The sequence below is a fragment of the Cornus florida genome, unplaced genomic scaffold (assembly GCF_030987335.1).
Source record: "Cornus florida cultivar Cherokee Brave unplaced genomic scaffold, ASM3098733v1 CherokeeBrave_3.0.0_Hap2_Chr05, whole genome shotgun sequence".
Taxonomy (NCBI): Eukaryota; Viridiplantae; Streptophyta; class Magnoliopsida; order Cornales; family Cornaceae; genus Cornus; species Cornus florida.
This window is the reverse complement of record NW_026775575.1, coordinates 115158348-115186101: the sequence shown is the minus strand read 5'-3', so window position 1 is coordinate 115186101 and position 27754 is coordinate 115158348. Positions and strand designations below refer to the sequence as shown.

Below are 27754 nucleotides of genomic sequence, written 5' to 3'. Positions count from 1 at the left end.
TTCATAATTGTATAAGTTACTCAAAGTTACAAAGGTATGCACTAAGTAATATCAGGGTTAAATATAACTCAATTTAATATATCATTTATATTATTATTTGAAATTAAAATATTTTAAAAACACTTTAATACGTTAATTTAAAGAATTTAAACCAAAATTAAAGTCACTTAAATTAACTTTAGACAATAAATAAAATACTTTGTGTTTTTAAAAACAATGAAAAAAATAATTTTATTTGCACATAAGTTTAACCATATATCTTAATTTATACTAATATAAACCTGTAAATGTGAAAACTTATATATATATATATATATAACATATATATGCATACAAACATTACACACGCAGAGAGAGGGTTATCATGAAAAAAAACTAAATGGTTGCTTCATTAAATAATACACCAACAATCATCTTTTTTACGATTTTATATATTCTTCAGTTTAATTATATATTTTTTTGGGGGACTAATTTTTAATTGTCCCATTTTTTATTATATTGAATCTATGTGTGTGTGTATATATATATATATATATATATATATGAAAGTTGCAGGAATATGGTTCAAAATTAAATGAAAGAAATTATTTAAAAGAAATATTTGATTTTATAGGAATAATTTTTAATATTTTGAAATAAATATTTGAAGGACATTTTGAATTTAAATAATAAAATAAACTATTTTGTTTTTTTGAGGCTCCTATATTATTTCCCTATATTTTTTCATTCATTCCTACAATTGACCATTGATTCCCATCAAACAAAGATCGGCCATCGTTCTTCATCGTCCACCCCTCTCTCTCTCTCTAGAAAGCCATGAAACTATCGTTCTCTCTCTCTACAAAACCATCTTCGAAGCAGCAATCGAACCTCAAACCCTCGGGGAACTTCAAGGACGAAAAATCGACTACCGAAAAAGAATACCTCACAAATTTCTCGGCCCCCAACAAAGAATTCGTCACTGAATTTGACCCCTCTAAAACCCTAACTGATGCCCAACAATCGAAGAAGTTCGTGATCCCCCCGAAGCCCAACGAATGGAGACCCTTCAAGAAGATGAAAAACCTCGACCTCCCGGTCCGATCGGATGGTCCTGATCTTAGCTTCGAGGTCGAGGCCCCCTCTTCAGCCGAAACCCTAGATTCGAGCATATCGTTCGGCTTAAATCTAAGACAGTCCAAGGAGGACGATGAAGATAATAAGAAATTGGAATCCACTGATCTGCCAAAATCTGACCCTATAGAGAGAGTGATGTTGCAGAAACTGAAGAATGATTTGAAGAGATTGCCGGATGATCGCGGATTCGAAGAGTTTGAAGATGTGCCGGTGGAGGGTTTCGGAGCGGCGTTGCTAGCTGGGTATGGTTGGTATGAAGGTAGAGGTATTGGGAAGAATGCGAAGGAGGATGTGAAGGTGGTGCAGTATGAGAGGCGAACTGCGAAGGAAGGGTTAGGGTTTATTAGTGATATGCATACTGATGATGGTACCAAGAAGAAAGAGAAGGAACGAGAAGGAGGGCGTCATAATGTGGGTAGAGATGTTAGAATTGTTGGTGGCAGACATGTGGGGTTGAAGGGTAGGATTGTAGAGATAATGGGAAGTGATGAAACAGTAGTTTTGAAGCTTTCAAGGAGTGAAGCAGAAGTGACGGTGGGTGTTAGTGACATTGCAGACTTGGGTTCTGTGGAGGAAGAGAGGTGCTTGAAGAAGTTGAAAGAGTTAAAGGTTCAAGGGGCTAAAGATGAAATGGGTGGTAGCAGTACACGAAGGGTTAAAGATTCGTCAAGCAGGCGGAGTCATAGGGGAAGTAGGGATGAGGAAAATCAAGATAAGAAGAAACAGAGTAGACGGAGTGGAGAAGAAAGAGGTAATCGAAGAGAAGAAGAGAGGACAACTCAAGTATCCTGGCTTACTAGTCATATTAGGGTTAGAATTATTAGCAAAGAGTTGAAAGGAGGAAGATTGTATTTGAAAAAAGGCGAGATTGTGGATGTGGTCGGACCAACAACCTGTGATATATCTATGGACGATTCGAGGGAGTTAATACAAGGTGTGCGCCAAGACCTTCTTGAGACTGCGCTGCCTCGGCGTGGAGGCCCAGTTCTTATTTTGTATGGTAAACATAAGGGTGTCTATGGAAACCTAGTTGAAAAGGATTCTGAAAATGATACTGGTGTTGTCCGGGATGCTGATAGCCATGAGTTGCTCAACGTGCGGCTTGAACAAATTTCCGAATATATTGGGGATCCAAGCTACATTGGATACTGATTTCTGTGTGGTGGTAGCTGTTTTTGTAAGCTACAGGTACTTTGAGATATATGCCTCAATAGCCTATTTTAATATATAGGTTACACTCAATGTTGTTATGATTTATCCCTCTGTTCTGTGCTATTGTGAATTTAGTTTATTATGGAAGTTATCTCCCTCATATTATTTCTTGCTTCTTAATTGGATGAATTGGTACCATGTGAGAAATCTGTAATTTGGTTAATCATTTCTTTTTGTGTGTTATTTGCGGACGACATAGTCCTAATAGATAGATCTATGGAATCCTCAGCAACAAATTTAGAAACATGTAGAAAAGCATTAGAGTCAAGGGCCCTAAGAATTAGTAAAACTAAAACGGAATATATGTCATGTAAATTTGATGAAGTAGAAAACGATGACAATATAAATATTATACTTCAAGATCAAATAATTACTCAAAAGAACTATTTCCATCACCTAGGATTAATACTACAAAAAGATGGAGAGAGAGAGAGATGGTGATGTAGTAAGTCAGATTGGAGCCAAGTGGGCAAAATGGAGGCAAGCTAGTATCCTTTGTGAAACAAATACCAAATGAACTAAAAGAAAATTCTATTGAGCGGCAATGTTGTGTGGAGCGGAGTGTTGGGTGTTGAGAAAGACACAAATACAACACATTCATGTAGCGGAAATGAGGATGCTATGTTGGATTGATGTTTACAGTCCATTGTAAGGACACGTGTATACAAATAATGCTTTTACACAAGGTTCTAATCTATAGTTTTTAGATGGCTCCGTAGTGTGTAATTTATATCAATCTATTTGTTTCCTTCTGTCACTGTGATGAAGTGGTTGTTTGGTCTGCCAATTTTGGAACAACTGCTCGATATAAAGCCATTATTTAACATTGATCCTGTCGTGTGGTTTGGGGTTGGATAGAATGGAGACAAATCTAATATTTGGCATTTTTTTGCCCAGCTGCTCTCAATCCTGAATCCATATAATTACGCTTGTTAGCTTGAGATTCTATGCACTAGGCAATTTTTGATAATCAACAGATTTGATTTGGCTCATAACACATGAGATTTCTGGAACTGGAGGTTAGGACTGGAAATCTAATCTCAAAAGGTCTACTATGAGTGCATTAATTGCATCTGCTATGATCATGTAATTCCTATATTTTTGGATACACGAACTACATGATTTTAGTTGCAGTGCGGGCAGTAGTTGGTGTGGCAAAGTGTACTCTCTCTCTCTCTCTGTTGAATTTTTTTTTGGTTGACAAATCTCTCTCTCTCTCTCTGTGTAGGATTCACTATGGATGTTGGGATTTGCAATTGTTTTTCTCTATTTAACATTATCTGAACTCCTGTCCCATTTTAAACCGAGAACCTTGGGTTTTTAGGACACGGTTCTAAAAATAATTTTAGATCAAGAAATGTAGGCTGGGCATCCTTTTGGTAAGTAGATAGGGCAAAAACTTCTGAGCATATATAATTTGTAGTTGTTCTGTCTCTTTTAAACTATAAAAAAAGAAATCAAAATGTGGAAGGCATGATTTGAACCATTTAAAAAAATGGGACTCTTAAGAATCTTTTGAAGAACCATTAACAGCTAAGCAACGGGTTTTGTGTCAACATTTTTCATCCTTCTAAAGTGGAGAGAGCTTTCATTTTTAAAAATCAAATCTAACCGAATGTTTTTAAACGATTCTCTTGATCCAGGCCCTAGCATAGGAAAGTTGGTTCCCTCGGTAGATAATCAAGTTTAGTTTGATGAGATCTTTGAGGGAAGATATTTTTAATGTTGACTCTTATATTATGTTTAAAAAAATCAAAGTAATTCTATATGAAGTATGAGGAATTTTATGTTTATTGGTATTTTAGATTGTTAGAAATTGCTGACACTTGTCCTTGACCTTCCGGCACTGGGCAGGTGTCAGCCCCCATACATGGTCTTACGACTTTGCGGACATCTCCTTCTGGAAATCCTAGCTATTCTTAGCATGATATTAGGGAATCTCATTGCTATTACTCAAACAAGCATGAAACGTATGCTTGCATATTCGTGCATAGGTCAAATTATTAAGAACTCAACGGGACCTTTCCTCCCGAATCAGACAAACAAAGAAGGGAATCCCGTTGAGTTCTTATGCTTTCATGTCTACAACTCAATTCATCCAATTGAGCTCCTTTTCCATTGCAACAAATGGGGGATCAATGGAGATTATGCATTGTTGAGAATTCAAAGTTTGTCTTGGAAGTTTTATTTTGGGCGGGTTTTGGTTTTTCACTCTATTGATTGCAGTTGTGTTTGTTTTGCCTATTATTACCTTTCAAATTCCACACATCAGTTCTCAGTATTTTTTTTTTTCTTTCTGATTTTGCTATTTTTTATTTATTTATTTATTTTTCTTTCCCAAGGGCAAGAATGAACCATTAAACCCACTCCTACTCCATTTGACGCTGGTGCCAGTATACTCTTCGACAATGGATTTATTGTTTGTTTATATATATCTATATATATATAGTTTTGTTTCGCATATTGAATGCTCTTTGTTGCTAATGCCCTATCACATGTACCCTTTGGTCGTAGTTTCGGATTTATGACAAGGAGTTTAGGATGCTACATATTGTTATGGTATTATCTAGGTCTTACTGAATTAATTATGCACTTGATTAGTATTTGCCTGTCACCTGATGATTGTTAGGTTTGTAATTCTTTAAACGAGATTACAAACAATTCCATCTCTTGTGAAGAGTTTTATTTGAAGTTTGAAACTAACGTTAATGCATATTGCAGCTGTAAAGCCTTCTGACATGGGTTTTTCTTCAATTTTTTCCAGCAAATTGGATCACTCCTGTCTAAGAGATGCCTGATGTGTCCACCCCATGGTTTCTGTTTGCTCACAAAGAAGAGCTGCTTCTTTTCAAATCATCAATATTTCATAAATTCCCTTTGTAGACCATTTTAGTGATCAACTTCAATATATTTTGTCGACTCTGTATGCTCTTTGTATTATCCAGTTCCGTCAGTTTTTTTTTTTGGACGGTTCCTTCGGCTTATATTGAATTAACTAAATGGTAGATTCCAGACAAGATATAATGAAATTTGGTCCATATAAGAAATGCCAAGTAGCATTTCCAAAAAGATCTGTTGTACGGGGATGATTTCTGTTATTGATAGCATTTGGATTGGCTCTACCTGTCCTGCAGAGATATATGAATTAGGTGTTCATGCATTGTAGTGGTAGTGGGATGTGTATGTCACCAAAAAAGTCTCTCTCTTTGGATATGATCGGAGGAGCTAAATATACCAATTTAGATGGACTCTTGGTGCTATCTGAGCATGATGTTACTTTGTCTCAAGTTAAGACCTTGCATTCTCATTGGCATTTCCTCCATGTTTCTTGTTTCAAACTTTCTTCTTAAAACAGCACCGTTACCATTCCAAAATTGCTATCAAGGAATATATTTACTTTGAGAAACTTGATTTTAAGAGTTTTAGTGCGGATGAGGTCTACATTAATTTATTCTATTATTACCCTTTGATTTTGATAATCGATAAATTAATTCACGGCAAGACTGACACATTTTATTTACTTTTTTTGTTTGTTTGCTTGTGCTCTCTTAGGGCCTGTTTGTTATCTACTTTGTTTTAGTGTTTTTGTTGCAGGTTGGGTACTGTAGCTGAAAAGTGGGTTGCAACATGTTTGGTAGTGGGCGGATTGTTTTACATAGTATCAAAACATTTCACAAATTAGGCCAAAAAATTGAAGCAAGAAATTGGTGTTTTTGCATGTTTCACAACTGTAGCGGGCCAAACACAACTGTAGCGGTCGAAACAAAATTAAACTACTTGCAACATTTTGGCCCACGTATAAAAGCAAAAGTTAAAATATTGTAGTTCATTTGGCCCGAAAATTTCTCTCTCCTATGAAGCCCTAAGCTTTGGCGATTTTGGAGGCGACCTGTGATATGCGAAGAAGAGGCTCAATTCATAGTAGTGTAAGTCTTTGAAACCCAAACGTTTGATTTAATGTTTTTTTAAGTGTTATTCGGTTTCGATTTGTTCAATTTTGTCTTCGTGAATAGAGGGCGTCGATTTCATTAACTCATCGATCACCTGGAAATCTCTCCTTGCCTTCTTCTCTGCTCGAGGTCTCCACTGGAACCACCGCCGCCGACGCCGATGCCCTCATCATCGACGGCAAGCTCTCCAAACTCCGAACCAAGCGTGTGTTAGCCTAAGGCCTTACCATTTTCCAGCGTGTTTTTTTTTTTTTTTTTTTTTTTTTTTTTTTTTTTTTGAGTTAGTCTTGATTCTTGAAATTAGTCCAAAAGAGTTCTTGAAATTAGTTCAAAAGAGTTGAAATTATTGTTTAAGTGTTAGGAAATTCCTCTGTTTGGTTGTTGAGAAAATATTTGCAATAAGATAAACAAAAAAATTTAATCTATTTATCCACTAAGTTTTTTAATCTATTTAATCCTACTTAAATGGTATTTAATGTATTAAACAACAAAGAAAACCTACAAATATAATACAAATTACATAAAAACATCTAATGTGAAGAGCTTCCCTAAAAGCTTATTTCAAGGTGTAATTGAATTTCTTAAGTGAAGCATGCTTAAAGATAATTATCATAGTGTCATTGTTGTTCGGTTGCCTTTCATATCAAAAATTATTATACTGAAAATTTGTTGTATAGAAGTCAAAATAGTGCCATCTTTGCTACAAAATAGATTTAATGCTCTTTCTACCAGAAACTCCATGGTTTTGTTGTTATTTAGGAATTTCAGGTCTTGAGAGTGATTTAAAGTCTGACAATTCTCTTGATCTTAGTTTGAAGACATTAGACAAAATGAGAAATATAGAAGCACTAATACTTAATTTTCTTGCTAATTTGGAAATTATTTATATGAATTGTGTAGTGTAATTGACATAGATTTAATGGGATAATTCACCACATGGCCAAGGTAATAAAGGGACGATACTGCGTACTAATGGAGACAAATTGAGGGCCTATTTGAATGCCATGTAAATTATGGTTGTGGCCATCCAAATTCAAGGGACAGCCAATCAGATTACCTGTTGGTTCTAAGGTTGCCTTATGGGTATTTTCTTGTTTGATCTTTTAATACTTAGGAATTATCGTGTCATTAGTTTCATCATTCCACCTCAAACATTGTGATTTTATTCATTAATTATTTATACTTGTTCAAATTATATGTGAATCACAAATATTTAATGGCAATTTTCAAATGCTTCATAACCAGTGAAAATGGAAGAGAATATTACAAAATGGTGGCATTTATTATACTTGGTATAATTCATTGTTGTCATTATGTGGACAATTGGGTAATATTGTTGTGCTCCTCTTTTGCATATGGTTGCTGCTGTGTAATGGGACTGCTATGATCAAATTCATTTTGAGGTTATCTTCTCAAAATACTGAGAAAGCTATCATACTGCAAGTTTCTAAAGATAGATGATGCATTTTGGTTGAAGAAAAGTCTTTGCTATTGTTGTGTATCAAGGATGCTATCCCAAGTTTTTCATCCTTGTATTTCCATAGCTAAAGACCTTATAAATGGCATTCTGGATTCTGCTCAGCTGTATCATCCTTGTAATCTTCATTCTGTATTTATAGCGTCATCCTTGTAATCAATGAGGCTAGCTCACTTGTATCATCTTTGTAATCTTCAAAAATGGCATTTTGCATTATGTATTTTCACTACTCAGTTGTTTCATTCTTGTAATATTCATTTGTATAACTCACTAGAATTATGCATTTTGCTCTCTCCACAGTGTCTGCAAGTGATTATTTACCTTGAAAGCTTTGTTGTTAGTATATATATTAGAACAGGTGGTTATTATTTACCTTCATAGCATTGATGTTATTACCTTGGTATAATTATAAAATAGGTGGTTGCAAATTGGTGTTTCAAATGCTGTCTTTGCATATTTCAACTTGTATTAATTCTTATATTTCATCACTTTAAGAAGGCTAAAAAAGCAATAGATGACTTGCAAGTTTAATAAATTTGTTTGTTGAATATTTAAGCACTTGTAAATAGTTTACCCTTTATTCCACTTATGTTTGCAGTTGGGTTTTGTTTTTATTTTTAATGTTGTGTTGGACTATACAGGTAATAGGATAAGAAAATTGAAGCAGGTTATTGCGAACAACTTGTAAATAGGTTATTGCAAAAATTAATATATATGTGTGTGTGTGTGTGTGTGTTTGTGTGTTCAAATTTCTTCACATCTATTAAAAATATGATGACTATTTATATAGAAATAAATTTATAAATACACTTAAATTTATAAAAACAAATTAAAAATAATGATAACCAAACATTTTTTTTCTTCTGTTTTATATTTTTTTTGGTAACAATTGGAATGACCAAACATGTTTTGTTTTCAAATTTCTTGAAGCACATGACTTACCAAACATGTTTTGCATGTTTCTGCTTCCGACATTTTCACAGCAAAACATCGTTCCCAAATGTGCTTCTGATTTTTTCCAAAACACCCTAAAGCAAAAACATTGTTTCTGTTTTAGCTAAAAACAAAACACCTAAAACAAAACGCATGCCAAACGGGCCCTTAGCTCTCCTCTCTCAAAGCCTCGTGACTTGGGGAAAAGCGACTTTTGACTTGTGGGGCTCTGGGGTATATTTTCAACTTATTTAGTTGCAGTTGTAGTGTTGCACACATCAATTTACACTTTTCAGTTATCAACCAACTTCTGAAAAAAGTAAAATGGAAAATGAATAAATAAAATAATATAAAACAAAGCGGGTGACAACCTTAGTTATCATATGTTAAATATATTATTGGGTAAAATGAAAAAAAAAAACACCTGAACTATGGAAAAACCTGCAACTAATCTCCTAAATTATCAAAAATGTAAAATATTTCCTGAACTATGCAAAAAAAGTTGCAAATTACCTCATCTGGCCAAGGTCTGGTGAGAATTGGCCGTTAAATTTGCTTAAATTTTTTTAAAAGATCATACTGCCCTTAGAAGCATGAATGGATAAGAGTGCCCTTAATTTCCAACCTTTGACTTCAATATCCAAACATGGCTTTAACCTTGTGATTATCCAAACATGGCTTTAACCGGGGACCATAGTGACGGCGAGAGTGTCGGCGACCTCGTGAGGATGCCCAATAAGGCAACAAAGAGGGCTTACGGCGAGCTTGAAACGGCGGGGAAGCAAGGATTCAACGGTGAGCACATGTGACTCGGAATGAACCTCACCGGCAATTCTATGATTAGGTTGCAATACTTGGCGGGATGGAACAGCGGTGCTTGCAGCGGTTCTGAAATCAACAGGTATGAGCGTGGAGAGAGGGAACGAGCGATTCTTAGACGGCCGTAATTGCCCTTCGCCTCAGCCACGCCTGCTCCGACGGCCGTTATTGTTCCGTCTTAGTCACTTTCTCTTTATATTGTAAGGTATATACATATATACATATACATATAGACATAAAATCAGGGCTCACTTCCTCTGTTCTCGCATAGCCAAGCGGCGAACCAATTCATTAATAACGCCCTTAATCTCGCCTGAAATTTCTTCGCCATGGAAAAATAATTAATTGACGAAGACGTGATAATGCTCACCATCAAACTTTGAAAAGAATGAAATCCCAAATAGGGATATATATATACTCCTTAACCGCCTCAAAATTGAGAATCCGAAACGAGTTCTCAAAACCCACTGTGCAAGATAGCGCTCCGACAACTTCCAGTAGAACAAGATGAGTTGAAACAGAACAAGTCACCCATTCCATCGTCATATTCGTTGTCGTCGCCGTCATAGCTGAAGGGCCAGTTTTTGGAGACAAACAGCTGTTTCTAATCGTAAGGGAGGTTGAAGAGTGAGAGTGAATCGGATTCGCCTGAATGAGCGAGTTGGGAGGGTATTAAGTGGTGGGTGAGTTGGAAGAAACCGAGTTGAGAAGAAGCAGATAGAAGATTGGTTAAAAGAGTTGGGTTTGGGTCGGAGAGAGAGATGAGGGGAAGAGATGTGGTGGGTGGTGATGGTGAGCTGCGAGTAGGGAGGGAGATTGGGTGAGAGGCGACGAAGGAATGGGAGAGAATGTCCGCAGTGGCGGCGGCCGATGAGGAGAGAGGGTTGGGTTAGATCGATGGTGTTGGCGACGCAGCTATGATGGTGTCGTACGAGTTAGGGCATCAATTAGAGAAATTGATATTATCAGCAAACTGCATTGTTTTATAGGGAGGGCGGTTTTGTCTTTTTACTTTTCCGGTGGCCTAAGGGGGAAAATTGCAACAAATTAAAAGTTCATTGGGGTTTTTTTTGTAATTCCGGGGGTTAGTTGCAAAACCTCCATAGTTTAGGGTTTTTTTTTTTTTTGTTGCATTTTACCCTATATTATATATCACATAATAAATGTATACATCATGCATATATATGTATTTATATACATAATTGGTGGGAATGTTTTTGTTTTGGTATATCTAATTTTGTACTTATGATGTATTGGGTATTTTTAAGTTTTATAATTTTAAATTAGATTTTATAGATTTATGGCTTTTTGATATTGATGGAAACAAGTGTCATGCCTGAGCGGTTGGGTTGCTCCCCGTGTCCGAAAGTTCGTGTTCAAGTCATTTACCCTTTCCTTTAATCACTAACTCCTAAAATTCTTCCCGTGAAAAAAAATAAAAAAATAGAAATGAAAAAAATTAAAAATAGAGATGAAAAATTTAAAGAATATTATGTACATTTTGTAACAAATATGTTGTATTACTAAACACAATTATTATTTTATATTTTCAAATTTGTGGCAACAATAAGTGTTAATAAATATCATTTCAGTTTTTTCTTTTCAATTAAAAAAACAAAATCATGTTTCTGCTTTCTCAAGACTACAAAAGTAAAAAAATAAAACGTTACTAAACGCACCCTTAGTTATCAAAATGTCCCTTGGCCCCAAAGTCCACAACACATTTGCATCATTATACTGAAAATCTTTGGTACCTCTCCTAAGAGAAACCTGTGTTATTGAATTAGAAGTGGGGAGTTTTCATTCACTGGTTTTCTATTATGTTAATGTTTTGTACAAGTAGACGGCCAAATAATACCTAAACAAAATTAAACAATAAAATACTTGTGGGCTTTTTTTTATTTTTTTATTTTTTTAAATAAATATATACTTGTATCCTTTGTTTTCACTTTTACTCCATTTAAAAAAAAAAAATTAAAATAGGGTAAGGTGCAGCAAAAAAAAAAAAAAAAAAAAAAAAAAAAAAAAAAAAATCATGCTATATAAAAAATATGAAAAAAACACCCTTGTAGTTTAATATGTGCATATAAATCCCTAACATTTGAAAAATATGTGCAAATTGCCCCAAAATATTTGTTGACCATCAATTTTGACTAATTTTTTTTATTTTATAAAAACCCAAAAATTCCCTTAATACATTCTTAAAAATTAAAATTAGTATTTTTTATTTTTATTTTGTTTGTATTTTAGGCATTCCAATCTTTAAATTGATTAAATGTCATCAATTTATTTATTTATTTTTAACAATGTCATCAATTGCTAATTTGCAAAATGTAGGGAGTTTTTTTAACACCAAAAAGGCTAGTTGCACATTCTGTATATAAGTGTTTTTTTTTTTGCCATTTATATATCCATTAAAAAATAATTTAAAGATAAAATAAAGTAAGGGCAAAATGGGGTGATAATGTAATTTCCAGTCAATAAGAGAAATTTGTGTGATTATGTTTTTACATTTAGGGGTGGTTTAATAAATATTAGTCGTCCTTGACAGAGAATAATAATAAAGGTTGGGGTGTGTTGATAAATAGAATCTTATTACAATGGGCTGCCAGGATAGTTTTATTTAAAAATGGGGCACTGCTGAAATTTACTTGAACGGTTTTGGTTAGTATTGTTTCCTGTTTTTTTATAAAACGAGGACTTCGGTTACCGAAAATTGAAACCCTCGTTTTTTCTGTTTCAGACTCTTATCAGTCGACAGCCACACGAAGAAGAAGAAGAAGAAGAAGAAGAAGAAGAAGACGACGACGACGGAGATATAGCGACACGGTGGTGAATTAGCTGACGTCGTCGAGAAAACCATCAAGTATATCTCTTTCTCTTGTTCCCTCTCTCTCTCTCTATAATATATATCGACAAGACATGCATTTCCTTTAGAATAATATCATGCCGCAGTTTATGAATATACATATATATTTATGTATACATGTATATGTGTGCATGTTTGTATTTGATATGATCTATGGATCGAGGCCCTGTCCAATGCCTAAATGTGACCGGAGGATTTAGGTTGAATTAGGTGAATTTTTGGTTAAGAATCCTTGTTCATTCAGTTGACCATTTTTATTTTTTCCTGATTTTAAAAATGTTTTTGTTTGCTGGATAAACGTATATCTTTTTTATATTTCATTTGGATTTCATTGATTAGCAACAGATGCTCATTCATTGTAAAAATTTTCATATAATTATTTTATTTGATGGGTGTTTATAATTGTTGCCAGAGTGACATGCAATCTCTCGAAATGAATGGAAGTGTCCTTTGGTGCCTACATATGATTAATTTATAGCAAAATTAGCAGTGAAGAGTTCGAATGACAGGTGCTGCTGCCAGTTTGCATATTTGGGAAAAGCATTATGGCTCAGCAATCATCTCGTCTTCAACGCCTGCTCACTCTGTTGGACAGTATCCTTCTCCCTTTTGATTGCATTGATTGTTCCTTTGCTGTACTTGCATTTTTTTTTTTTTGCATATATATATATATATATATTGTGAATCCATGGAGGAGATAGTTGATTTTTTGGACACTTTGAGAGTTTAGAGGTCCTATTTGGCCTTGTTTAGCTTTTGAGGGATGCGATCCCCTTTTGAACGCCTCTTCAATACAATCTTACTTATAATATATATATATATATATATAACTATGCATGTTGTGGCCCCGTCGGCAACTTCTGGTGCTTGAATTGCATATTTCTTTAATGAATCCGAAGCTGGTTCTACCCAAGCAACAAGGTTTACAGCTGCTCGTCAGATAGGGGAAATTGCCAAATCACACCCTCAGGACTTGAATTCTCTGTTAAGTAAGGTGTGTTTTACTGCCTGTTTTTGTGAATTCTCTATTAGTTGAATTCCTTCTTCATTTCTTATTTTAATATGGATTTCAACATATGAATTGAATTCTCTGTCTTATGAATGCATTACTATTTGCAAAGATGTTATCTTTCTACAATGTAACCCAGCTGCACCAGTTGAATCTGATGAAAATGATAACTGTAGTATCTCTTCCCAATGAATTCAAATGTTTGATATCAGAAATGAGGGATCTGCGTATTACAATTATCATAGATTGTATTTTCTTCAACATTTCAATATTGAGCCAAATTATTCAGAAACATCTTAGGTAGCATTTCCGGTACGTTCCTAGTATTAGAAATCCTCTGTACAGAAGGCCTTTTAAAGAATAGCTTTATTAAAAGGAATTCAATAAAGAAAGGGTTAATTTTACTGACACCCCCTCAGGTTTGGCCAAATATCACATTGAAACATCTTTAAAAAATTATTATTATTCACAGTACAAAGTTTGGTCCCTTTTTCACTAACACCCCAAAAGTTACTTTTTAGATGCGTCAGACCACTTTTTAAATGTAAAAAGACATTATTACCCTTTGATTTTGTAATTATCTTTTTAACTCTAAAAAAAATTTATTTAAAAGACAAAAATACCCATACCTTTTTCCAAATTAATTCATGAGACCATCAAAGAATTGAGATCATCAAACAATTGAGATCGACCACAAAAAAACATTGGATTGACAACCATAAAGTCTCTGCGAATTAATCATAGTTAATCCACTGATGCTGTGAATTAATTTGGTATTATATCTACACCATCACCACCACCCAGTACACCGCCACCACTCTGACCAACCAATGTCACTCTACCTACCTCAATCCCTTACCCATAAAAAAATTGCTCCAACAATTTCTAGCGTAATCACTTGCGAGTCACAAGGCCAAGAGTGCTCTTGCAGAAGCTATTCGTCGTCCCAAGATCGGTGATTTCCTTATACACATCACCGATTTGATGTACGCCACAAAAATCGGTGAGTGTGAGACCAATTCACGATTAGAAACCCATTGTTCTCTGGTGGGAGTCAAACTCTGAGCTGTTGCTACCACACATGCGCGCGCGCGTGTATATATATACCCCAACTCCAAGCCCTATAACGACCTCTGAAATTGTTTTGGTGAACCTTTGAAAAAAAAAATATATATATATATATATATATATATATACATACACACTCACACACACACACACACACACACACACGCGTATATGAGGACTTGTTTGCAATTTCTTTGGTAACAGTGAACCAGAACTCGTCGAGGTAGCCTCCTACTACGGTATCGAGTGACAGATCAAATCGGCGATGTTGCCGTGTCAGCTCACGGGCATTGATGGCTCATTAGTTGTGACCATCAAGCCCGCCTTCGACGGAATCGTCTCCATGTTCACTGCCGGCGACAAAGACTGATCGGTTTGGGCGGGGCACAAAGGTCAGATCACCGTCTACGATTGGAATCTGAGTTACACTGGTACAATCCGCACACACATCCAGGATAATAACCTCCATCCGTTGCGTCTTGGCTGGCCGTCGCCGTCATCAGATCTGACATCTCCGCCAGCCTCCACTTCTATAACTTTTCTAACTGTAGTCGTCAAGCTGTTTCTAAGACCATCCACATCACCAAGGGTGACCTCTTCTACACGGACGTCAAGCTGTTCCAAGACTATATGAATATATGGAAATAATCCGAGGTTGTGCTTTATGGGGAGTGATTTGGAGCTGTGAGTTTGTAATAAGAGCTGTCGATGGGGATGGAATCATCGTCTATGGTGGAGTGTATCGCTTTAGCATAATTGTTAAGAGAGAGAAAGAAGAGAGATAGAGGAATGTGGTACATGGGAGTATAAACGAGGGGTAAAATGGCCATTTAAGTTACATGATATCTTGAAATAAATGAGAGTAAAAAATTAGGGGCAAAGTTGTCTTTTTGTACGTTTTTAACGGTGTCAGTGATGGAAAAGTAAAATTAGACCTTAGTGATATTAATTTTTGAAAGGTGTTGCAATGTGATATTTGGCCAAACCTAAAAAGGTGTCAGTGAAATTAACCCATAAAGAAAAGGTGTTTGGTGAATGCATTGTTTAAAAAATTTTCAACTAAAAATGACTTAAATTGACAATCTTACCCTCCATCTTTATAAGGCATTCAAACCCACAATACCAACATTCTTTTAACTCAATGTTATAAGACATGAAAACTGAGACAGTAACATAATTTGAATCAGAGCCGCATTTTAAATTATAGATCAGTGTGTATATATATTTTTTTGGTAAGTAAGAAGTTATTAAAAGTGTTCAAAGGGGAATGCATCCCTCAAAAGCAACACAAGGCCAAATAGGGCCTTTAAACCATCAACAAATCCAAAAACTCTACAAGCTTATCCAAGGATTTACAATTTCTCCCTAGGACCCACAAAAAAGAGTGCTAAGAATTGATAGCAATGGGATTACGTGGGATGTGCGTTTTATGCGCTTTTTCCAGGATTGGGAGATGGAGGAGGTTTGTGTCTTATTGGATTTGTTGTATCAGCAGTACGCAATTGGCAGAGGTCATGATGCTCTCTTGTGGGTTCCATCTCCTCATGGTAGATTCGATGTCCGGTCCATGTTCTTGTGCCTCTCCAACTTTGCTAGTTTTGATTTCCCTTGGAAGACAGTATGGCGCTCTAAGGCTTTCCTTAGAGTGGCATTCTTTGTATGGACAACCGTTTGGGGTAAGATTTTGACGCTGGACAATCTGAGGAGGACAGGCAATATTATTGTTAACTGGTGTTGCCTATACAAAAATGATGGTGAGTCTGTGGATCATGTCCTTATGCACTGCGTTGTGGTGTCTGACTGTTGAAACATGATCTTTGGGTTATTCGGTATTTATTGGGTAATGCCACGGTCTTCAAGAGGCCTGATTAATGCATGGAGGGGATGCTATGTGGGGGGTCTTGCTTGAGACTCTTGGAGGACAGTCCTATATTGTGTGTGGTGGTGCACTTGGAAAGAGCGGAGCAATAGACTATTTGAAGGAAAGGAATCGTCCTCGGCGACTCTAAAACTTTTTATTCTTCGCTCCATTTTAAGTTGGGTGAAGGGAAGTTATTGTTCTTCTAATGATGATTTCATAGATTTTTTGGACCTTCTAGGTAGGTTACGCTTTTTTCGTTTATATCCACGTTTACTTATAAAAAAAAAAAGAATGGAGAACTTAAATGACCCAAAATGATTTTCCTTTCCTTCAAAGGATCTCCTATTTCTTTCAAGCCATAGACACCATCAAACGCACAACGGAGTAACTCTCCAAGAGTCACGAGTTCTATCTTTTCATATAAAATGACAGAGCAGTGGTTACACCACCAGAAGTTAGCATCAAATGGATTTTGTATGTACGTTTACGTATATCAGCCCTTAGACATCATAACCACCAAAACATGCATGCAAAAATATACAAAAATATCAATGGAGGAAAGTTGAATGTGACCACCTCTACTAGTCTAACCACCAAAATGGAACAATGGATAGACATTTGCACTCATCGAATCTGTTCATGGCTCTCTATCATTTCAAATTGATTACATGTTGACCTGGAACCAAAAGGGTTGTTGATCGAATTCATCGTATATAGTCCAATACTCCAATGGTTCAATAAATCAACGACTTCTACTAATAGAGGGCAAAAGTTTTTGAAGTTTACCTCTATCGAAAAGGCCAGATTGTATAGTACAAGAGGATCATGAAAACTTCGGCAAGCTTAGGAAAATGAATTGTGATTGAGATGACACCCCTGGGATGGCCTTCAATCTGAGCTCACCAAGGATTGGATTCACTCGAACATATTCCTATTTTGTTCTTCCTGCAAAATTGTACTCATCACTTTTGGCATCTCGATCATGACTTCTGGCAATCAGGATTCTGACGAGTTGGCTATTGCAGGTGATACACCCTTAGTTTAACTTCCCATCGTGAATCCATGGCTACATTGAAGCAGTCAGATGCTCCATCCTTCGAAAGCTTTGCCTCAATCAAGATTAATTGCTATTGTGCCGTGCATCTCTACTATACACTAATTCGTGGAGGAGGGGAATTGACAGTGGCCAAAGAAGCTGCTGATAGTGGTGGAAATTTGTCGGGTTAGGTATGAAAGTGGAGGCTCCACAGCCGCTTTTAGAGAGAGAATTTCAGGACTTACGAGAAAAATGTATTGAGAGAGTGATAAGAGATGCAATCAAACCAAAAATAAAAAGGTTAGTTTGGGCAAACTAGCAACAATAAATAGGGAAAATTGTAATTATTGTATTTATCTTACAGGTCTGGCTCAAGAAGTCGTTTCGGGAAGCAACTCTTATTCAGTTTTGCTGAACGGGTTTTTGAAGGGGTGGACTTGTCAAAGAGTCCTTTTCAAAAACTTCAACAAACACTTGCTTTTACTTGGAAAGGACTTCCTCGTTCTATAAAAATGTTTTGAGATCATGGGATGCTACTCCAAACACTACCTTAATTTCGCCAAAATCACCCCCTCTCTCTCCTTCATTTGACAACTTTATGAGACGTCTATATCTGTTCCATTGCTAGTTATTCTTGGAATTTTTTTTATGGAGATCGCATGGAAGTCTATATCTTTTGTCTCTCTCTTTGATCTTATTGGGAAGTTCACTTGTCTCCCAATCATGAGAACACTAAATAGTGGATCCTTGAGTCTTGTTGTGAGGTCTTGTGCAAATTGTTTGTCATTTGATCATTCACGGTACTCCTTCTCCTCCTCTTTTAATGTAGATTGTAGACTAAGGGAGATTATATGGTTTTGGTCTTGCTACAACGTGGCCCTGTGGAGGGAGGACTTGAGGTAGATGTAACCTTTTATATTTCACAAAGTGGATTTTTTGAGAGTTGAACTCATTCCAAGGACACTGATGTTTAAACATTGAACTCCTGAACCAGACAACTGTAGATTGTGGACTATTTGATAGTTTAAAATGCCCCTAAAGTATGTCTGTATATTTGGTAATCGTTTTTCAACAGAGCTTAACTCACCACTGTCTTATTAACTACTTGGTTAGCTACAAAGAATTTATTAGCTCTAGATGATTTCTGCATTAATTATCTTTTTTTTTTTTTTTTTTTTTTTTTTGATAAGTAAAATGTATTAGAAAGCGTTCAAAAGGGGAACGTGTCCCAAGCTATACACAAAAATGGAACCTATGAACTCAAAGAGCCCAAGAAGTCCACAATATCCTCAAAAGAATTTCTGCATTAAGTATCATTCTTGCTTTATTCTATTTTTTCTGATGTATTTTTTATTGTCATTCTGTTGGATGGATCTTTGTGTTGTAAATTTCAGTTATATATTTCTGTGATCTTTTAGCAAGAACCTGCTACTTCAAGCAATTGGTTTTATTCCATATATGTTGTGCCACCAATTAAAGCTCTAATTCTTCAGTCCTGCTGTTACACAAAACATGGACTGATTTAGCTTGCACTATTTGAGGTTAGACCTATATCTTTTGTTATATTTTATCATTCACATGACCTAGTATTTTATGTATTTAGGTTTCTCAATATCTCCGTAGCAGAAACTGGGATACAAGGGTTGCTGCTGCTCATGCCATTGGTGCTATTGCTGAGAACGTTAAGCACACATCTTTGACTGAACTATATTCTTGCGTTGAGACAAAGATGGCAGAGGCTGGGATTTCTGGTGCTGTGGAAGATGTGGTGGCGGGCCCTGCCTTTCATCCTAAAATTGTATCAGGTGTTTCATTTAGAAGGTTGTTTCCATATCTTGTATTTTTATTTTACCCTTATCTTTTACCGGATAGCTTTTTATCTTTGGCATGTGATTACATAAGCATTCTGTTTGGTATTTTCATAAATGAAGTTGATATATTTCAGAAGCACAAGTGGACCGGAAAGTTATTTTTTATTCTGTTTACTAACAGCTGCTCTCCTTCCCTATAACAGCTTTGATATTAACAAGGTGTTGGACTTTGGGGCTTTATTGGCATCTGAAGGACAGGTGCTTGTTTCTGAAAATTGTCTGTATTTGTGCTTTGGAATTTTTGTATTTTGATGATCAGTGCTTATGCCAAAGTATTTGAAGATTGCCTTAAACATTACTCACTGTTTCCTTACTGTTTTGTGGATGGTCTCACAATTTGCTGGACTTATGATGTTACTTGGCTCCCACAGTAATCTCTTTAAACATGTGTTTGGGAAATAACCTATACTCTTATTATTATTAATTTTAAATTTTTTTACTGGAGAGAAAGGAATACAGGAGAGAGAAGAAAGAGAATAGAGAAGATGAGATGGGAGCCAGCATTATGTCTTCCAGCTTCTCATTAATGAAAAATGAGGAGAGGAGAGAAGAGAAGAGAAGAGAAAAGAGAAGGAGAAAATAAGATAGGGGGGACATGAAATTGACTTTCAAGCCTTACATCTAAAGAAGTGATAGAAATGTAGATAACTGAAAGGAGCTTAGTTTGTTGCTATGGTTCACCTTACGTGGTTCCTTTCGATATACAATTTTTTTTTTTTTTTGTGTGTGTGTGGGTGTTGGGGGGAGGAGGGTGGTGGTGTACTGGTATCGGGTGTTGTTGGTTGGTTTAAATTGACATACTGTTTAGAAGTGGTTTAAATTGATGCATTCTTGCATAGTATGCATACTACAAGTTCCAATGGAATTGTCTCATTTCTGTATGATATGGATATCTTAATTGTTTGAATTTTCACATTTCTGTTAATTCAGGAATATGATATTGGAAGTGATAGCACCAAGAATCCGAGGGAGCGATTGGCTCGCCAAAAACAGAATCTTCGACGTCGATTGGGTACGTCCACTTCTTTATTAGGGATTAGTGATACCGTTCCTAAATGTTGTCTATCTTTAAACTTGGTTTATTCATGGGTATGATTCATATCTCGTCAGTATGTGAAGAATCAGCAATACTGGAAAAGGTCTAGTTTTAAATGATAATGGTCATACCCGCAACTCTTAGATGTGGGAATGCAAATGAATCTGAGTGGTTAATTATCAGCCGGGCTTGGCTTGGTATTAAGTTTGTTCTAACTTGTTTATTTCCTAAACTTTTCTGTTGTTCCAGACTTCCAGTCACTCTGGCTCTTGCTTGAGCTCAAAGTGACCTTGACCTTCATTTAGAACCTAGTTTAGTGAAGGATTAGAAGCTAAAAGGCACCAATGACTGACTTACCAAAAAAAGAAGGAAAAAAGGTCATCAATGGGTTATTTGGGATTGTGAACATGAGGCATGTATGGCATCTATAATTTTTCTGAACTATAATATTTTATTGACGTGACACTAGAAGTTGATCCTGGTATGTTTTGACAATATATATTAGAATTTAATGACAATTTTTTTTTGTTGTGCAACATCATTCATTTTTTATTTCATTTCTTTTTGTCTCTTTAAGGCATTCTTTTAGTGATAACACAGCATGTTTTGAGAAGGTATTGGATGTCTTAACCGAGCTGACGTAGAGGTTGCCATAGAGATATATGGTAAGAAATTTCCAATGACCTTGGTTTTCCTGTAAGATTGGAGTATGGGCGACTTTAGTTGGGGAAAATTTGTGAGCAGTCTGATGTCACTAGGGAGTAAGCGTTGTATTGGATGAGTGTCTTTTTATATTTTATTAGACCTTATGATCCATCTGATAAGCTACTGTATTGCTGTTCCTCATCCCAGTTCAATGGCAAATAGATTAAGACAAATAGGAGAAGGGTTTATTGAGGAAGGATAGACACGAAACAGATATTACCTTATTAATTTATATCTCTTGGTTGGTAAAGGAGTTACAGGAGGATTCCATATATTTTTGTGGTGTAAAAGCAACATAGTTGACTGGATATCTTGTCTGCTAAATACCATATAGTTTACAAAAAACTATATCCAGGTCCAGATTCATATTTGATTGTCAGGATCCATATAGGATCCTCTGGACACAATTATTATGTGAAGCATATAATTCAAACAGGATTCTAATAAAGCAAGATATACTCAATTTGTGTTGAATCTCTGTTAAAGACCAATCCATTTCAGGATTCCAAGAAATATACATATCCAACCCATTTTGAATTTGGATTCAAAATTGAAATCCAAACCCTCTAAAATGGACTTCAGATCAGCTTGGTCTGGGTCGGATCGCGGGCCAAACCCACTCCGTTTCAAGTCTTATCACCAATGGCCCATAATTTAATAACTGTTTTTGTTGCGACTATAATTGTCAAAATCAGCTTTTGGCGCAGGTAGACATACAATCGGTAATTATAAATTGCTGGATGTTGTTTTCTTTAAACTCTGGAAGTTGTTGTTCGCTTGAGGGTTAGGGAGTTCTTGAACAACTGGCCTCTAGTTCAAGCTGGTTGCTGGAAGTGGATGGCATTATTATTGTTTATTTGGTCTTCCAATCCAGTAATTGAGGGTAGCTAAAGCCGCTTAGTTTTATATAGATTATTGCCGTCAACTAGATTGTCAATGATCTCTTGTATATTCGTGATGTTTAGTTTAATTTTCGTTTTGTGACTTAAGTTATATACATTTTATTTTTTATATTTTTTAATTTTTTAGCTGTTAAATTTTCTTTTTATCCAATTCCTCTGTCGTTTCAGTTCATCAGTATCATGTGAAATACCATAGGATGTCGTAACTTGAGCTGTATAAGTTATTTGCATGTACTTCTGACACTAACATGTACTTCTACACACAGGTTTAGATGTATGTGAGCAGTTCATGGATGTCAATGAGATGATAAGAGATGAAGACCTTGTTGTGCATAAATTTAATTCCCATGGGAATGGGATAGCCCATCAATTATATATGTCACAGTCTGTACATAATATCAAGCAATATGTCTCAAATATGGTGCCTGGTTTCAAATCTAGAAGACCAAGTGCTAGGGAACTGAATCTTTTAAAACGAAAAGCAAAAATTAATTCGAAGGACCAAGGGAAAGGTTGGTCTAAGGATGGAGATGCAGAAGTATCCTTTTCTCAAGATACGCCATCACCAAAGGGCTTTTGTCCTGATTCAGCAAGCTCCAACAAGGTATTAGAATATCATCCATGCAACCTAATTCAGATCTAATGTGCTACTTTTGCTGGAGATCTTTAACGTATATATGTATGTATACGGTTAAGTATATGTTGGTGCTTCCAGAAAAATATTTTACTTGGTGCATGCTACGTGTTTTGTATTTCTCTCCCGGCCAGTGTTTTGCATTTGCTTCTTGCTTGTAGAAATGATTTTGAGGTATACTTCTTTGTTGGGCTGAAGGAACCTAACTCATTATTCAAATCTTGTACATTTACTTTTGCCATGAAATGGAATATTACATCTTCGTCTTAAAGTTGTGAACTGCAAAAAAACGTTTGAGCTTCGGACATGTGCATAGCTCCGTAATTTGAATCTTTACTGTTACTGATGTTTGTAACCTTGTATAAAAGTTTTAGATGTACTGTAGCTGAAAAGAGCAGATTATAAATTATTGAGTGAGGCCTTCTTAAAGTGTACTAGGTCAAGATTTAGTATCAATTCTGTTGTATCTATTAAGTTCCAGCCAGATCTCCTGTTATGATCACAACCATTTTGTTTGTTTTGTGATTTGATTACTGATTAAGTAGGCTGCAATTTATATTGCTTGGTCAGTTGGGAGGTCAACCTGGACTCAGCAAGAGAATAACACTGCTTAGTGTTTTAGGATAAGTGACTTGATACTTACAACATTATGCATTATGAAGTGATGTTTTGCCCATGTGTATCACAACCTGACTTCGTCTTATGATCCATATCTGTATTTAACTTATTTAATACTTTGCAATATGATACAGGTGATACACAATGTTGCAAGACACACAGAAACAATTTTCACTGTTACTGATAGTTTTTGAAAAAATTGATTTTTATATCTTGTCTATCATACTTAATATTAGAAAATAATTTTTAAGGTATTTAAGGTTTTCTCTCAGGAGAGAAATTCTTTATATACTTTAATTTGCTTATTAACAAAAGTGCTCTTTGTTTCACTCTGATTCCAATGCTACCCATTTTCTGTCCTACACTTGCAATAAATATAATATCTATATATGCTACTGAGTTTTACTTATTTTCTTCTAAATGTTATGTGGAATATAGAAATGTTTATGCATTATGATATAGTTAGATGCTTCATTTTGTGTTAAATTCCATGAAGTCTTGATTTTTTTTTTTAATTATATATTGTCTGTACCACCATTTCTAGTAGTATTTTTTTTTTTCTTTCTTTTTTTTTCCCTCATAAATTATATGTTGAACACAGAAAAGTTCACATATTTTATGATGTTATTTGTTTCTCCTCATTATATTCAATTCGATTCCCTGTACTACCATGTTTCTAAATATATATTGTCCGTACCGCCATTTCTGCTGTTCTATATGGATGGGTGGATATTGAGGCTTAGTTTTGTTATGTGTGACGTAACCAAACAACATATATTGAATTAAGATATTTTTCTGTATAATTTTGTCTTCTTCAATTTATTGTAGGTAAATGAAGTTTATCTCAGTAAACATATTGGTACCATATACGATTGGAGAAATGCAAAAATTGATAGTGAATATACACTTTCCCGCAATTCCACATTGAACAACATGCACACTTTCTAGTCCAGTCATGTCTTCTAACCATAGTTGTTAAAATCCCAATTCTGGATCTTAAAATTGTAAAACGATCCCAAATTGCCAAACCGATCCCGATCCCGATCTCGATCCCATCCAAAATCGCTAGGAAGTAGAATCTCAGTAGGATTTGTAGAATCGGAAGTAGGATCGTAGAATCGCACAGGATCGCACGATTCTACCGATTCTACTAAATCGTGTTATTTTGTTCTTCTTTCGAATTTATTTAGGCCTACAATAAATTTTGGATTCATAAATTTAATCGTTTTAAATATAAAGTCCTACTCTTTAGCCTAATTACATTAAAAAATTAATAATAAAAAACAAAAACCAAATAACTGGATGTCAAATGTAGAGACGATCAAACACTTATTTTCAAAGGTATGGTTCAAAACTTTAAACATTTCCTCTATTTTTCCACCTATTCTTTGTCCATTTGAAACAAAAACAAAGAGAGACTTCATTTCTTTTTCCGTTGTTGTTTCTGTCTCTATTCTGTTCCTTTTTTTTTTTAAAAAAACAAAAAGTAAACTTTTCGACTAAATTGCTCAGACAACTAGGCACCTAAATTGTACTTTTCTCTCTATACTTCTCTGTTCCCTTTTTCTATTTGTGTAGGCTTTACATTAATTTATTTTCTGAGATTTTGCTCGATTGTTATGTTGATTTTTTGTTGAAATCAAGCAATCGATTTTGCTAGAGTGTCTCATTTGGTTATTTAGCCTTATTCTCTACTTATATCGAAACTATTTGATTTAGAAAGTTAGTTTTAGTTACTTTTCGAATAGTTTTATAGAATCTTATGATTCTCTATCCAATTCTATGATTCCGATCCCATGGACACCTCATCAGTCCTAAGTAGAATCCTGATCCTAACGACCTTACTCTAACTCGAGCCACAATATCTGAACCCAAATTTTCTATAGTTAGGGCCATATGGGATTTGGTATGCGTAGGTCAATTTGGGAAATTTAGATGAATTGAGCTGGTAGATTATTTGATATGCTGCTTCCACTAATCATTGTCTTTGTCCGTAATTTAAAATTTTAGGGTGCTAGGGCATGTATATAATTATATAGTAGTTATAGTGTTTTGTTCTTGTCTTGTGTAGTTAAGTTAATAAAAAGGGATGATTTTCTGCTCCTGTTATGGACAGTGTATGTTAACCTAGAGCATCGAGTGTTGTATGCATATGCAATTTGTAATGGAATTTGAGGCACTTTGTGTCCTTTATTGGATACTTGGACACGTCCTTGTTATGTCACTTTTAGGGCTGCAATTTTCACTGGTTTCTCTGCCTTCTGATTGCAATTTATATATTAGTATAAAACCTTTTTGGGTGAGGGAAAGGTGTAAAGTAAAATAGCAAGTAATATCATGGAAAATCACACATTCGTTCCTTTCCAATCTTCCTAGGTGGCACTCCATTTAGGTTGATATTTTTTTCTGCCTTCTGCCCTAAGTAGATTATATATATTTGTTTTATTTTCAGATGCAAAAGATCATACCTTAATTACATCATGTTTTAACTTAATTGGAAAATTCATGCAAATTTAAGAAGTTTTAGATGTAAGCTTTTGAAGCTATTGCTTTCTGCAGCTATTTACAGATTCTATTCTGGATGAAGACAGCTCCTATTATGAGGGAGATGGGGGTTGGCCTTTCCATAGTTTTGTTGAACAACTCATCCTTGATATGTTTGATCCTGGTAAGCTTTTGTATATTTTCTACATATGAACCTTTTGGTATTTTTCTTGTTGAATGATGGTTCCTACGACTATATGTTCTCAGTTTGGGAGGTTCGCCATGGGAGTGTCATGGCTTTGCGAGAAATTTTAACTCATCAAGGTGCATGTGCGGAGGTCTTTATGCCTGATCTGAGCTGTGATGGTGCATCATTTTATGAATCAAAAGATGCAGTTAATGCAAATACAATAAAGAGAGAGAGAGAAATAGATTTGAATATGCAGGTTCCTGCAGATGAGTCTGAGCCAAACTTTAAGAGGCCAAGGCTTGAAGATGCATCATCTACAATGATGGGTACAGTGATCTCCTCCAGCAAGGATCATAACTTTGATATGCATACAAATGTTGAAGATAGGGGATGGAATTTGCCTGCTGGGCAGGCTACTGTCGAATCCAATGTTGGTCATGTTAAGGTGGAGCCTCAATCTTTTCCTGATGGAATTTGGCATTTGCATAAGGAAGCTGTTGATGTAGCAGAGCTAAAGGGTAATTGTGGATATAAGGGTTCCATGGAAAATATTGACGTCCTGAAAAATATTCCTGAAAATTGTGAGCTGATGAACTTGGTCAAACTGGCTAGGCACTCTTGGCTTAAAAATTGTGAATTTCTTCAAGAGTGTGCAATTCGTTTCTTGTGTGTATTGTCACTAGACCGGTATGCTTTGCTTTCTCATTGGGTTTTAATTGTAAACTCTAGCTTTTTATTGATTTTTTTATTTATTGGGAATTGCAGCTATCTTAAATTTAGTACTTTCTACTGTCGATCCAAGTTTTTGAGTTTATTGCATTATGCATACTTCTTTTCGTGTTCATGTACTTATAAATATTAAGGTGATACGACGGAATGTTGTTGTTGGAGTTCCTTATTTCCAAATTTCCCCATTTTTGTTATTTGCAGTTTTGGGGACTATGTATCTGATCAAGTTGTTGCTCCAGTGAGAGAAACCTGTGCGCAAGCTTTAGGTGTTGTGCTCAAGTACATGCATCCCACTTTGGTTCATGAGACATTGAATATCTTGCTGCAAATGCAGGTAAACATCATGTAAGAACTTTTTCTAGTCATTCAATATGATATTATGGAGACAGGCTTGTGAATCGAGAAATCATACTGTATTTTAATTTTTTTTTTATTGTAACATCTGTTTTATTTAGTCCTTCCTCTTCTTTCAGCGTAGACCAGAATGGGAAATTCGCCATGGGAGTCTTTTGGGTATCAAATATTTGGTTGCTGTGCGACAGGTAAAACTTTGTCTCATGTTATATCTTTAGTGTTAATCGTAAATCTGCTAGATTTTGTTTCTTGTTTAAGTTCATCTCACACATTGAAAGTGAGATTCTGAAAGAAGATTGTGAGTATGTGCCTAATTCCTTCAGCACAAAATTATGTGGGAATGCTGAATATGGAATTTAATAGGAAGCTCTAGCATGAGTGGTTAATACCACTTTAGGTGCTGTTTACCAAGCCTAATTCCTTCAATGATCATGGACCAGTAGATCTGAGATTGATGGAATAATCTACATTGTGACATGCTGAAATTTGACAGTATTAGGAGTGTCTTTATCTCTTCAAGATGCTCTCATGAACCATAATGGACGAATTATTCAATTGTGATGTACTCTTCAAACTTTTAATCAGCTATCAAATGAGACGATCATTATTGGTCTTTGGCAGTGTTATCGAAGGCCCAAGGAGCACAAAGGTGCTAGAGGTCCTTTGGAGCCTAGGAGCAAGGTGAGGTGCGTGCCTGAGTGAAGCAAGGCACACAATTGAAAAATTAAATTACAATTAAAGCATATTCATATTCCATATGAAAGACGCACCTGGACACACAACAGGCACAAGTGTTGCGCCTGTATGAGCCTGGAGCCTAGGCACGCCTTTAACAACACTGCTCTTTGGCATAAATTAGATTAGATAATCTATGAAGAATT

The 27754-nt window shown here is 35.5% G+C and overlaps 2 protein-coding genes across 3 annotated transcripts in view; both read left to right on the top strand.

The window, feature by feature from the left end:
* Window positions 1–728: 728 nt before the first annotated feature.
* Window positions 729–5450, top strand: LOC132308815 (protein MOS2). Its single transcript, XM_059807054.1, has 2 exons — window positions 729–2304; window positions 5093–5450. The coding sequence occupies exon 1, from the start codon at window positions 817–819 to the stop codon at window positions 2266–2268; it is 1452 nt and encodes a 483-aa protein (XP_059663037.1). The 5' UTR covers window positions 729–816; the 3' UTR covers window positions 2269–2304; window positions 5093–5450.
* A 6759-nt stretch (window positions 5451–12209) lies between these two features.
* Window positions 12210–27754, top strand: part of LOC132308812 (TATA-binding protein-associated factor BTAF1) — a 35340-nt gene continuing 19795 nt past the window's right edge. Inside the window, exons 1-11 of one of the 2 annotated variants that reach the window (XM_059807050.1) lie at window positions 12210–12373; window positions 12789–12970; window positions 13276–13370; window positions 18954–19171; window positions 19365–19419; window positions 20152–20233; window positions 22131–22468; window positions 25676–25784; window positions 25868–26477; window positions 26721–26853; window positions 26993–27061. In XM_059807050.1, the coding sequence (XP_059663033.1) occupies window positions 12922–12970; window positions 13276–13370; window positions 18954–19171; window positions 19365–19419; window positions 20152–20233; window positions 22131–22468; window positions 25676–25784; window positions 25868–26477; window positions 26721–26853; window positions 26993–27061 (1758 nt within the window). In that variant the 5' untranslated portion in view covers window positions 12210–12373; window positions 12789–12921. Of the gene's footprint in view, window positions 12374–12788; window positions 12971–13275; window positions 13371–18953; window positions 19172–19364; window positions 19420–20151; window positions 20234–22130; window positions 22469–25675; window positions 25785–25867; window positions 26478–26720; window positions 26865–26992; window positions 27062–27754 lie in introns of both variants that reach the window. The other variant, XM_059807049.1, reaches the window with a different exon arrangement.

Bases quoted from the DNA above. Each gene is read 5' to 3' on its own strand.
- LOC132308815 (XM_059807054.1), top strand. From the start codon at position 817: ATGAAACTATCGTTCTCTCTCTCTACAAAACCATCTTCGAAGCAGCAA.